The 12,509-nt window shown below is 41.3% G+C and overlaps 1 protein-coding gene and 1 non-coding gene across 2 annotated transcripts in view; one reads left to right on the top strand and one right to left on the bottom strand.

The window, feature by feature from the left end:
* rhbdf1b (rhomboid 5 homolog 1b (Drosophila)) overlaps window positions 1-5,551 on the top strand; it is a 46,598-nt gene extending 41,047 nt beyond the window's left edge. The window contains exons 14-20 of the mRNA XM_034860508.1: window positions 116-179; window positions 366-460; window positions 1,335-1,410; window positions 1,791-1,891; window positions 2,300-2,453; window positions 3,304-3,527; window positions 4,244-5,551. Of these exons, the coding sequence (XP_034716399.1) occupies window positions 116-179; window positions 366-460; window positions 1,335-1,410; window positions 1,791-1,891; window positions 2,300-2,453; window positions 3,304-3,527; window positions 4,244-4,439 (910 nt within the window). The 3' untranslated portion in view covers window positions 4,440-5,551. The remainder of the gene's footprint in view (window positions 1-115; window positions 180-365; window positions 461-1,334; window positions 1,411-1,790; window positions 1,892-2,299; window positions 2,454-3,303; window positions 3,528-4,243) is intronic.
* On the bottom strand, window positions 1,560-1,653 carry trnai-uau. Its single transcript has 2 exons — window positions 1,616-1,653; window positions 1,560-1,595 (listed from the first exon to the last, which is right to left on the bottom strand). It is a non-coding gene; the product is annotated as a tRNA-Ile (tRNA).
* Window positions 5,552-12,509: the final 6,958 nt, after the last annotated feature.

Consider the following 12,509-nt stretch of genomic DNA (forward strand, 5'->3'; position numbering starts at 1 on the left):
TTGGTAAGGGGTGCTCTTTCAGCAAGTTGTAAAAGGCTTTGATTGAAGTTTTTACCCTGGGGGAAAAAAGCTGTTTTTTGTACTTTGTTTTTAACGTTGGCTCTTGATTTTGTAGAATTTGTCTGGAGCCAGCCTCAAATCCGCCTCATGAGTGGCCTGATGACATCACCAAGTGGCCGGTGAGTACAGTTTAAGCATTTAAATTGATCATCTGCTGCCGTCAGCCACTTAGCCACAAAAACAAAAGTAAATACAAGTCTACTATAACTTTACCACACGGAGGTCTGATTGCAGCACTTTCCTTTGCACACAATGGCTGGATTTAACGTTTAACAAAAAAAAATTCCTCTTTTTATGATCTGTAGGTTTGTACAAGGTACAACTCTGGAAACCACACCAACCTTCCCCACATAGACTGCACCATAACAGGCCGGCCCTGCTGCATCGGAACCAAAGGACGGTAAGGAACGTCACTGAACAGCACGGCATTACGACTAGTACAGAGCTAGTATAGATTTTCTAAAGCTAATGCCATTCATTTGGTGCATATTTGACAGTAATAACTTACTTTAATTGGATTATTTTGTGCTTAAATGCTAAATATTTCGATGAGAAGCTCCTTAAAACAAGGTTCCTTTTAACTATAACCTAATTTTGATTGCTTAAATTAACACACATGATTCCATACAACGCGCTTCGTCAGTGCAACAAAAGATTGGATCTCTACTTTCATTGAATTTTGGGTGTTTTATTACATTTTTTATCAAATTAAAAAATAAATTAAATGTATTGAAACTGTATCCCAACTGAACGTTGACGCTGCTGTGATTAACCTTCCTTTAATATTATTCTAAATAATTCATCATTTCTAGATCAATAAATAGGTTTAAATTAGGTTTATTGACCATGAATTCCAAAAATAATTCTAAAACTGGTAATAAATGGTGTTTATACAGTGAAAAGAAGGATTACATGTAAAAAAAAAAGAAGAAGAAAAAAGAAAAGAGTTTTGACCCGGGAGGACCATGCATCATGGAATGGAAGACAACACAAGGGTTAATTGATATAGAAAAATCTTAATTATGTTAGACCTTTTTCTGCATAATTAACTGCAGAAGAATATGACATAGATATGACATAGAACACATAGAACACAGTGCATAGAAACGACACTGTCATTGCATGATCAACAGACTGTTTTTATGTAACCAGGGTGTAAATACTGGACATTTTATCACACTTATTGGACAATAAAACAAAGATGTATCCATCTCATTGGTGGTTATTCCTGCGAGTGATTGCTGATGTAGCTGATAATGCGTCTCATGTTGCAGATGTGAAATCACTTCAAGAGAGTACTGTGATTTCATGCGTGGCTACTTTCACGAAGAGGCCACTCTTTGCTCACAGGTAGGAGCTTTTCTTTCCCTCAAATCAGTCTCTGACTGCTGCATTTCACTCACCAACCCAATACCAACAGCTGTTCAAAGGCTTTTAGACACCAATCAGTATTTCAATTGGAATCTTGACATGCATACAGACATAATTTTAAACTTCCCTGCTCCAGGTGAGGCTCGAACTCACAACCTCGGCATTGCTCTGCAGGTCACTGTCTTATAAGTACCGCGCGCTGACCGATTGCGCCACTAGAGCCTGCAGTCCTCTGTGATTTAAAAGGACTTTGGACTGAATTGGACAAAGTCCTTCTCCTCCACAGGGTGGCAGTGGTTCATCAGGCTGACTGATGGCCCTTTCAGCCTTGACCGTTGTTTTTACTGTGTCTTTTCCAGGTGGCTTGCATGGATGATGTTTGTGGTTTGCTGCCTTTCCTCAACCCGGAGATCCCAGACCAGTTCTCCCGACTCTGGCTGTCTCTTTTTCTTCATGCTGGGTGAATAAAGTCGTTACATAAACATAGTCCTATTATTTTATTTGTCCATCTGACAATAGGCCTCAGAATTTGAGGCATCACTGTGAAAAATCAGGCTAATTGCAGGGTCTTAAAAGTATTTTAAAAAGTCTTGAATTGAATATTCTGAAAACATTTCCTTTACAGAGGTCTTTCGTAGAGTTTAATAAACATTTTCAATTTACTCTTTTTTTTGTGTTCAGGTAACATTACTTGGTACATTTTCTTGGGTTATTTGGCCGTGAAGTTGACATTAAATTACATCCTAGGTGGTATAACAAAAGGTTCTCCATTTAACTACGAGGATCCTGGGGGAGCCCTGGAGATGTTTCATGTGAAAATAGATCTGCTTTATCCATTAAAACAGATTTGGATTGTCTGTGTCTGTAGGATCCTGCACTGCCTGGTGTCAGTGTTTTTCCAGATGACTGTGCTGAGGGACATAGAGAAGCTGGCTGGCTGGCTGAGAATCTCCATCATCTACATGCTCAGCGGCATCACTGGCAACTTGGCCTCCTCCATCTTCCTGCCCTACAGAGCGGAGGTACAGTGGCTGGCTCACAACCAACCGTACACAACCAAGATGCTGTGTCTGAGACTCGGGCTACATCCACACTACAAACGCTCTCCTTCTATCGCAGAGTTTTTAAACAAAAAGGATTTCTGTCCACACCAGTGTTTAGACTCCATATTAGAAACAATCTTTGTCTGTAGTATCACGTCTGAAAATGCATATCACATGACCATTTGCGTACACCTGGCATGTGTGTGCCTGTGTTAACAGGAAGCAATATGTGGAATGTTAACCTTTGGGTAAAAATCCTGGAGATATAAGTTGAAAATACAGAAAATACTTTGGTGAAAGCACACAGCAGCAAAAAGTAAGATCAGGGTTTTATTTGCTTAGACTGATGACGAGTTGGATCCATATACTGAACGGTATGTATACCTACCTAACCCAGAAGACTGACGTGGGTGTCTGCGTCGTTAGTAAAGCCCTCCGTTTCTCCCTGCCCAAACAACAACGTGACCCCTGAGGTCATCAGAAAAGCTCTTCATTTTAAGGGTCTCTGAAATTTTGTGAGAGTAGTGTGGGCGCGTTGTGTAAATATATGTAGTGTGGATGTTGCTAAAGTTGTGTTTACAACACACCTACCTAGAAGTAGTGATGGCCGAATGAAACTTCGTGAACCCGTGTCTTTAGTTTCTGAGACCGCTAGATGGTGCTCTCTGTTCAACAATTGGTTAAGAATATACTGAATTGCAATGCCTTATGCCTTTCTCTAGAAGAGCGCCATCTAGTGGGCTCAGAAAATAAAGACACTGGTTCACAATGCTTCATTTGGCGGTCACTACCTAGAAGCTTTGTCAGCGACCTGTTTCCTCTGTGTCAGGTGGGTCCTGCAGGCAGCCAGTTCGGCATCCTGGCCTGTCTGTTTGTTGAGCTGTTTCAGAGCTGGCAAATCCTCGAGCGACCACGGCGGGCTTTTGCCAAGCTGCTGGCCATCTCGGTCTTCTTCTTCTCCTTCGGTTTGCTGCCATGGATCGACAACTTCGCCCACATCTGCGGTTTTGTGTCGGGATTCTTCCTGTCCTTCGCCTTCCTGCCATACATCAGGTAAGTGAAGAAAGGGATGTGTTTCGCATATTCACTTTTCTTTTCCCAATAGGTGGACAGGGAGATCGATGCCACTGTTACATCTGTACGGTAAATAGGAAGCTAGAGCCAGCAGACGGTTAGCTTAGCTTAGAGATTAGACTGGAAACGCTAAGAAACACCTGTCCTTGCTTTGTCCAAAGGAATAACAAATATGTCTACCCACCCAGTACCTCTAAAGCTCAAATTTGTTTCCCCTGACTTCCCTTTTATGCTGCCTCCAGCCTTCGGCTACACCAAGCTCACGCTGCTGGTCTAACTTTATATTTCATAAACATATAAACAAAAATAATATCAATACTATCATCAACTCTTGCCAAGTACGCAAATTAGCTTATTCCTTAAAAAGTCAGCATATCAGACTATATCAATGACCCTAGAGTGCTAAAGGGGTGTCTAACTCAAGTGTACTGATTATTGAGTTGATTTACTATTGACAATAATATCTCTCTTTTTTGCTGCTGATTGTATGGCTCGTTGGTCTAGGGGTATGATTCTCGCTTTGGGTGCTAGAGGTCCCAGGTTTTAATCACGGACGAGCCCTCCATTGTTGAATTAAATCACAGCATGATGTTTGTATTTGTACAGTGATAGAAGTTAACCAAGCTGTATTTTTGGACTTCCTCTTTTAAATCTATAATAAGATGATGAATAACACAGCTTTTTTTCCTCTTCAGCTTTGGGCAATCCGACATGTACCGTAAGCGGGTCCAGATTTGCGTCTTCCTGCTGGTTTTCCTGGCTCTGCTCTCCGCCCTGGCCGTCCTCTTCTACGTCTACCCTGTGAAGTGTGACTGGTGCGAATACCTCACCTGCATCCCAATCACAGACAAGTTCTGCGAGAAGTACGACCTGAACGCACATCTTCTCTGAACAGTGATGAGCCCTGGAATCAAATCTCAGCTGGACTGTTTCTGGATGTGTTCTGATGCTGGACTATGGCTGCAGTCAAATAGTCAAATTAGATTAGGAAGGTTCCTAACGGAGTGAAATGACCCTGAAGTAGTTAAGTGGCTACCATGATAAGAGCCACACGAATTGTCTACTCAGGGTTTACCATCAGGGTTAAGGAAAAGTGGTTAGCAAAGTTTGGAGGTGGTTTTTGGGACTTTTCGACCACAGCCTCAGTGTTAATGAAGATGGAGCTGCAGTGCAACTTCTCCTGGAACAATGACCAGTATTTCAGGTTATCATGTGTATGTATTTGTGCCAGTTTTTTGGAAGGTACAACAGCCCTGGCATGAACAAAGGCTATGCATGAAAGCCTCCGGGCATTTCCTTAAAATCTTCACGACTATCAATGTAAAGTTGACTGAAACGATTGATTTATGTGTGATCGTAATCTAGCTGGGCTAATCAATGACCAGTCACACTGGAGGAGAGTTTCATTTACAATTGTGTCCTGCCAAATAATTTACCTCTCTTCTGTGTTAAAATTGGCTATCAGCTGAGCTTAGGTGGTCAAAAGGAACAGTACCACCTGAGACAGATGCAATGGATGAGCGGATGCATTTTGTATTGTACTTTTTCACTGATGTCCAAAAGGTTTTGTCCATTTACTGGATATCTCCAAAGGGTAAAACTCACCAAGAAATGAGACTCAGAAATGTGCCTTGTTGACATAAAACCACACACGCAGGTTGTCTTTTTGTGCCATGTATGAGTATGTGTCAGCAGTTTTCAGATGTTACTTAACCTCTGTAGAAACTGCGTCACACAATCTAAGAAACACACATGTTTATACTTTAGTATTAGGTGGCTGAATTACCACTTTGTTTTTGTTTTTCACCAGACTGGAAACTTGTGTTTCCGCCCCAGCCTTTAACGCACTTAAATCACAAATGGAAATTGAATATTGGCCCAGTTTTACATCTGTATAGAACACACTTGTACGTTAATCTGCTTCTTTTTGAATAGCTGTTACGAAGGTGAATTTGTGTTTTTATTCAATGTGGTGGTGTTTTAGCCACCTGACAATAAACACAGCAGAGAAAAAACTGAGTTCAGCTCTTCTTTTAAGCCTGTGCTGCCGGCTCACACAGGCCATGTGCAGAAAACTAAACTTCTCTGTTCCAGGTGAGGATCAAACTCACAACTTTAGCGTCACTATGCTGGCTAATGGTTAAGTACTGCACGCTCACTGATTGCACCACTGAAACTGTCAAATAGTTTAGGGGTGTAATGATACATCCATGTATCGTTTTCAATGATCAACGATTCAATATTATCGATGCAACATGAAAATACTGATACATCGTCTGTAAGATTCCCCTTATTTTAGATTCCCACTTTTTATATATATATTCTTTTAAATAAAAAAATAGTTTTTAATTTAAATGTCTGGATGAGCTCAGTTATAAAATTGTTAAAATAAATTTAAGAGTTGCTATAAATGTAACTGTGGTAAAAGGGCATATGATACTGTCTCATATCCATCGCACTCCCCTCAACTGAATCAAATCAACATTGTGTCATGACAGACAGATATATTGTCCAAAGGATTGGCATCAGTAACTTGTGATTCACATCCCCCAGTTTTGAGGGCCCATTTTTATCTGCCATGTTGGAACCCTGCAACTTCTGTCCAGGAAGCAGACATCACTCTAGTATGACACTCCACGTGTCAGGACCTGCTGCTGCTGTGGACATGTGGAGACCAGCAGCTAGCACCTTGAAGTAGCAGGCGTTGCTGTTACTGGTGAATGCGATCATATAGTCTCATTCCGCTGCTGTTATAACTGCAGTTATAACTGCTGTTACAGTCTAAACTTTAACAGACACACAGACTTTTATTGCTGAGCAGCAGAGACCTGGTGTGAAAACATTAAAACGCAAACTATTGGTGAATGTACTAATTAACTAGTTATTTAACCTTAAATAATTAGTTAATATTAATAAATACTGTTTTTACAGTTTGAAACGTTAACTGTACAGGGAAAGTAAGCTCACTTAATTTTCATTAACATTTTCACCAAATTTAGTTTTAGAATGACCCGTCAAATTAGGAAACACCGGTACCGTAACAGCACCAATAGACGCACATTAAAATCTGAACGGCAGCCGGCTGTCTGGCTGGACACTGAAATGCCATCGGGCTAGCCGGGGGACGCGATATCACGAATCCCACTATGGCCACGCCAAGACCCGCCCTTCAATAGAATTCACACAATGCTATTGGCCAGGCGTAAAGGTCCTATCCCCTGACCAATCCCCTAACCCTGACCTTAACCACTCCAGGTGAAATGCCCCCAACCAATCAAGCTGCTTCGTAGGGAGGGGTTTGGCGTGGCCATAGTGGGATTTGTAATTTTGCCAAGGGGGGAGCGTCGCACGATTTATTAGGTGGCGTCCATGTCACCTCCGGGCCTCCGTGGTTTTACCATGGTGGTTGATTAAGAATAATTCTCTGAAAAACACACTAGAAAGCATGACAGCTCACACTGACCACAAGACGAGTAGTCAAGATATGACATATAAACTGGTAAGTCCTAATATGTAGGCTGCTGGTCTAAACGGCTGGTGGCCTTTTTTAAGGTGTGCATGTGTGTGCTTTTCAAGAAAGAGAAAACTGCTGTTGATGCTCTCCTTCAAACAAGGTTTTCTTTAAGCTACATATATAGCCTACCCTACTGTAAATACTGATTGCTACAACTAGCCAGATGTATTGTATGCACACAATCCTTTCAGAGAGGTCAGCTAAATTTGTTTTTTTTGTCAGTCATAAGCAAAATGATTTTGATTTTGGTTTAGTGACAGGCTAGTCTCGCGTTGCCAGACCTTTTTCCACAGGAAACCTGTTTGAGTTGTGATTCACTTGGATCTTTAACCCGAGTTTTTAAATTGATTCACGAATTGCGAGTCTATAGTATCATTAACCTGGTTCAGTTGAGTCCTACTACAATTCAGTCTAAAATTATAACAGCGCCACACACAAACCTCTTGCAACTTTAGCTACTACTATTCCTAGCCATCTTAGCTGCAAAAAGCTTTATAACTTACAATTTTGTAGACAACAACAACTCCACAAGTCAACTCAAGCGATCCGCGGTCTGATCCGCAGACTCAGAACCGGAAGCTCATGATCCCCCGATGACTCTTGAGCCCTCTGATGACTCGTGAGCCCTCTGATGACTCATGAGCCCTCGGTGACTCGTAAGCCCTCGGTGACTCGTGAGTTGTGGATTGTTGGGGGAGTCTGTAAATCCGGCAAATGAGCGGCCACGTTGTCATGAGTGGATCTGATTCAGACGAGCAAGTGAAGTCTCTCCTCGAGCTTAGAGTAAAGCAAATCAACAACAAAAGCCATTCATTCACTTCTGAAATAACACACAATGTTCCGCACGTAGCGTAGCTAGGCTAACTGTAGGTTTTGGTGTATAAATGTAGTATGTTAAAATACCCCCCGCTCTGGCTCATCTTACAGACAATTCATAAGTCCTCAATGACAGTCAATCAATCCATCGATCAGACAATCAATCAATCGCGCGAATCAGCCGGCTATGAGTGGATCTGTGGCCGACAACTACGTTAGTGGTTAGAGACAACGGGCTAGGACCAAGTTTCCTTGGTGATTTAGCCATACTGACTCAAGTGACTCGCACAACCCTGTTCAGTATAGTGAGTGACTCAGAATAACCCGACTCCTTAAAAGCATTCGAGTTTGCCAGGCCTACTCCATAGCTACAAAATAGTCCCAGGAAGAAACTTATTTTGGTGGAACATGTGTACTTTTAAAAAGTTGTTTTAGTTGTGTAACAGAAAACTCAGATTGGACAGAAAGTCTGGATTTACCAAGCAGAGCTCTGAGAAAAGGTTAACCATAGTCCTCCAACCATAAATCTACTGAAGTCTAGTATTATAGTATAGTAACACGAAGAAAGCGTAATAGGTAATGACATTTGGCGGATTTTCTGGCGTCAACGGAGCAATCCAAGAAGTGGAAAGTTGTGGATATAGACTAGTGACAGGCCCACAGTAGTCACACATATAGTCCTCTTTGAACAAACCAAACTCAGTCCTCTTTAAGTGAACCAAAAGGTGGGCCAACAGAAAAGGGACTCTTCTTTGTGTGTTCACTATGTCAGTTTACATTGACTCATCTCTGGAGGAGGTCTGAGTATGGTTGGTTACAGAGGGGTCTGAGTCCCTTTGGAGTGATCACACATGGGCAAAAAATGCTGGCTAATAGTTCTGAGTTCTTTTAGAGGGCTAAAACTAGTAAGAACTATAGCTGAGCATTGCTTCCTGCCTTACTTTTAAAAGTAGGAAGGCTACTTAGCCTGAATAGAGAACAGTGGCTGCAAACTTTTATTTCCATTCTTCTTTATCTCTGAATTTATACTCTACTGTAGCATTTGTAAGGCACTATGGATACTAGTTAGCCCGGTCCTACCAGACTCTGGTACATTTCTTTTGCACAGAGAGTCTGGCCACTCTCCATCGTCCATAAGTGTTAACTTCCTTGAAGGCGGGTACTCTGTTGAAGTTTAAAACTATTGGATCTGCCCAGAGCCACTCTGGATCCGCCATAACCAATCGCTAACGTTTGGTTGTGATGTAGGCTTAGTTTCGCTAACGGTAGCCTTAGCCAACTCCTTCACCACTGACGGAGTGAGCTGGAAAATCCAACTTTTCCCAAACCCCGTGGGGAAGACAGCCACAACATCATGGCCGCCAACAAAACTCATAAAACTCAGCAAAGATTGTTTCTACTGAGGCTTTAACTTCTGGATATTCGGCAGCGTTGCCACAACGGACTGAATGGCTTTGCCCGCATCTTACCAGTAGTGCTAGAACTACAGTAGCTCAGTCCGTAGGGAGTTTGGTCGGGAACCGGTGGGTTTCTGGTTCAAGTCCCTGTACGGATTGTGGACTGGTAGCTGGAGAGATGCCACTCCACCTCCTGGGCACTACTGGTTGTCGTTGAGTAAGGCACCATACCCCCCCCCCCCCCAGCCGCTTAGGGTGCTCGTCCATCTGGCAGCCCACTCACTCTGACATCTCTCCTTATGTGCATGATTAGGTCCTGAGCATGTGTGTGTTTGTGTGGATTTCAGGCCTGTGAATAGTGATTATTAACAAATGGAGTGTAAAGTGTAATTTCCCCACTGGGGGTTAATAAACAGTATCAATTATTATTATTATTACTACTCCTCCGCCATTATAGAACTACAACTCAAACTAGTGCACAACCTCAACGTCATTGTACATGGCCATTCCCTCTGTTAGATTTGACCGGAGAAAACCCAGGAATATACCACAAACCCAGTGTACTGAAGGGAAATGAATATTGAGGGGAAGTACGTAAGAGGGCGGCGCCAGGCTAGATAGTAGATATAACTGAGAGTGTCAATCTGCCCCTGCATTTTTTTTACCACATGACTCTGTACACACAGAGAAATAAGAAAAGCGAGGATGCTTTTTGTCTTTTTTCCACTAGATGGCAACCCAAGACAAATAACTCACAGGTTGAACCTGGTAACAGGCTGCTGTTTAGGGCTTAAAGCTTAAATTACTGCCACATTGCTGGGCTGTTGTTTGGGATTGGAATGTCATTAATTCAAGCAGGAGGTTTATTAGCGTGCAGAACTCTTTGTGATGATCCCTGATTCTCCCTGTGTACCACTGTTCATTCTCTCCCTTTCTCTTTGAGTTTACACACACAAACACACACACACACACACATACACACAAAAACACACACACATAAGAATGCTTTGGCATTCATTAAGTCCTGCCTGTAATTGAGTATAAATAAGTGTGTACTTGTGTTGCATAGGGGCTGTGAGAGCAAAATCACAGACAGCACTGATCTGCATACAAAACATGACAGTATTATTATTTGCACTTCATGCTGCAATAAGTTGATTTTAATTCTGTAAAAATCTGTAGAAGGACGTACTTGCCCCATTTCATCTAAACATTTTATTATAACAAAATGCAAACAAACAAAGCAGTACATTTACATACCCACCAATATTCCCATATTATTCTGAAAATGACAATATTCCGAATTTGATAGAGGTCATGTAAACCGCATATTCCGGTTGGATATTCCAAAGAAGGCCTTTTTCTGAATGTAGCATTTTCCAGTTAACCATCCTGTTGTCTTCGGGTCAAATTTGACCCCTTTCCAATAATGTTTCTATATCGGAAATTTTGGTTTCTTTCAAATAAAGTTTCCAAAAAAGTAACGGCTGGTTCCCAACAACGCTCCTCACAAGTTAAATAAATAATTAGTTATCTACGCTCATTGAAGTTGGTTGTTTTTTTGTCAATTTTATAGCATTTGGAGAAAAAAACAATTGGTAAAAGACCTTTAAAAAAGTGTTAAAAAAAAGAGATGAAAATGTCAAATATTGTGAATAAAATGTGAATAAAAGAATATTGACTTTTTTGAAACAGCTTAGTTGGAATATGGTCCTTTTTGGAATTCAGACTAAAAACAGAACATTGTGCACATGTAAACGTAGTCAATAATGCAGTGTTTCCTTCTCTTTCTCCACACGCATTCACACAGATAGGTAGACAGAGTGATGGAGACCTTTGCCATGGCTAGCCAGTGCTATTGATTGTCAGTCCATTTAACATTTCGGTCATCGGGTTACTAAAGGGGAGGGGGAATTTCAAGTTTTGCGTTGACCTTTAAAAGAAGTCTAATCATTGGTGTGTGCTGAAGAGTGTGTAGCCTACACTGCTAAACATTTACTGATCGGGGTGGCAAATCAACAAGAGAAACAGTGGGACTGTTTTAAAGGAATAGTTTGCCATTTTAGGAACACACACTTATTCACTTTCTTTTTGAGAGTTTAATAAGCAGATATAAAGCAGACAAACACCACTCTGTCTCTAGTGTAAGAAAGCTAGAGCTAGCATTTGGTAAGCTTAGCTTAGCACAAGGAGTTAGCTTAGTCAGCAGATGTATGTTTTGTTTATTTACTAATCAAACAAACATGAGATTATTTTTTGATTAGTTAGTTCATGAATGTTGGTAAGTGGATTTCGGTACCTTTGGACCAGGCTAGCTGTTTCCCCTTGTTTCCAGGCTTTATGCTATGCTATGCTATGCTATGCTATGCTATGCTATGCTATGCTATGCTATGCTATGCTATGCTAACCGGCTTCTGGAAACAGGTTTTCCCTTCTATCTAAAGTTTGTGAAAATCATAGCTTTCAAGTTAAATATGACTGAGCTGATTCATTTTAAACCTACATTAACTGTTTGTTTGTCCACTTACAGGCTGCAAAAACAACATTGGCATATTGTCACCTTTTATGCTTGATATGACAACCTTTTGCATACAGTTGCCTAGTATAGCAATAATAACAATTTAACACTTATTTTGAGTCGTGTCTCTGGTGACCTGGTGAATGTAAGTCCAATATTTACTCTCTTTTAGCTGTTTTTGGTCTCCACCAACACTTGAGGGAAATGGCTGTTATTTCAGTTGTCCACTATGCTCAACGTCTAGTCGCTAACTGTCTGTCTGGTGCTCAGCAGGTAGTGTGTAGTGTTTGTTTTTCAGCTTTATTTTGACCCCTTTCACATTGTCATTGGATCCATTGTTATAGTAGAAATACCAACCATAGCAGCTTTAAGTGAGATTTAAATCAATCAATTTAGTTTGTCACACAAAAATGGTTAAGTTTCAGTGAAATGTAATCCCATCAGCTCCGTCAACATGTGAGTGGATGTCATGATCTTACATTCTCTGTTCCCCCTCCTCTGTTCCGTCACTATAAAATCTGGCGAAGCAGCTAATAGTGACAAGTTAATGACCCTGCCAACATATACTGTAGATCCTGACAAATCATCTCAGGACTTCTCATTCTGTCATCTAGTGGGTGCTTGGTCTAGAGGCAGCACCCAAAGTCATTAGACCCCCTCCCCCAACTCACAGCCACCCCCATCCCCTGCAGACTCCTTGTAGGAAATTATCTCTC

The sequence above is a fragment of the Etheostoma cragini genome, chromosome 21 (assembly GCF_013103735.1).
Source record: "Etheostoma cragini isolate CJK2018 chromosome 21, CSU_Ecrag_1.0, whole genome shotgun sequence".
NCBI lineage: Eukaryota > Metazoa > Chordata > Actinopteri > Perciformes > Percidae > Etheostoma > Etheostoma cragini.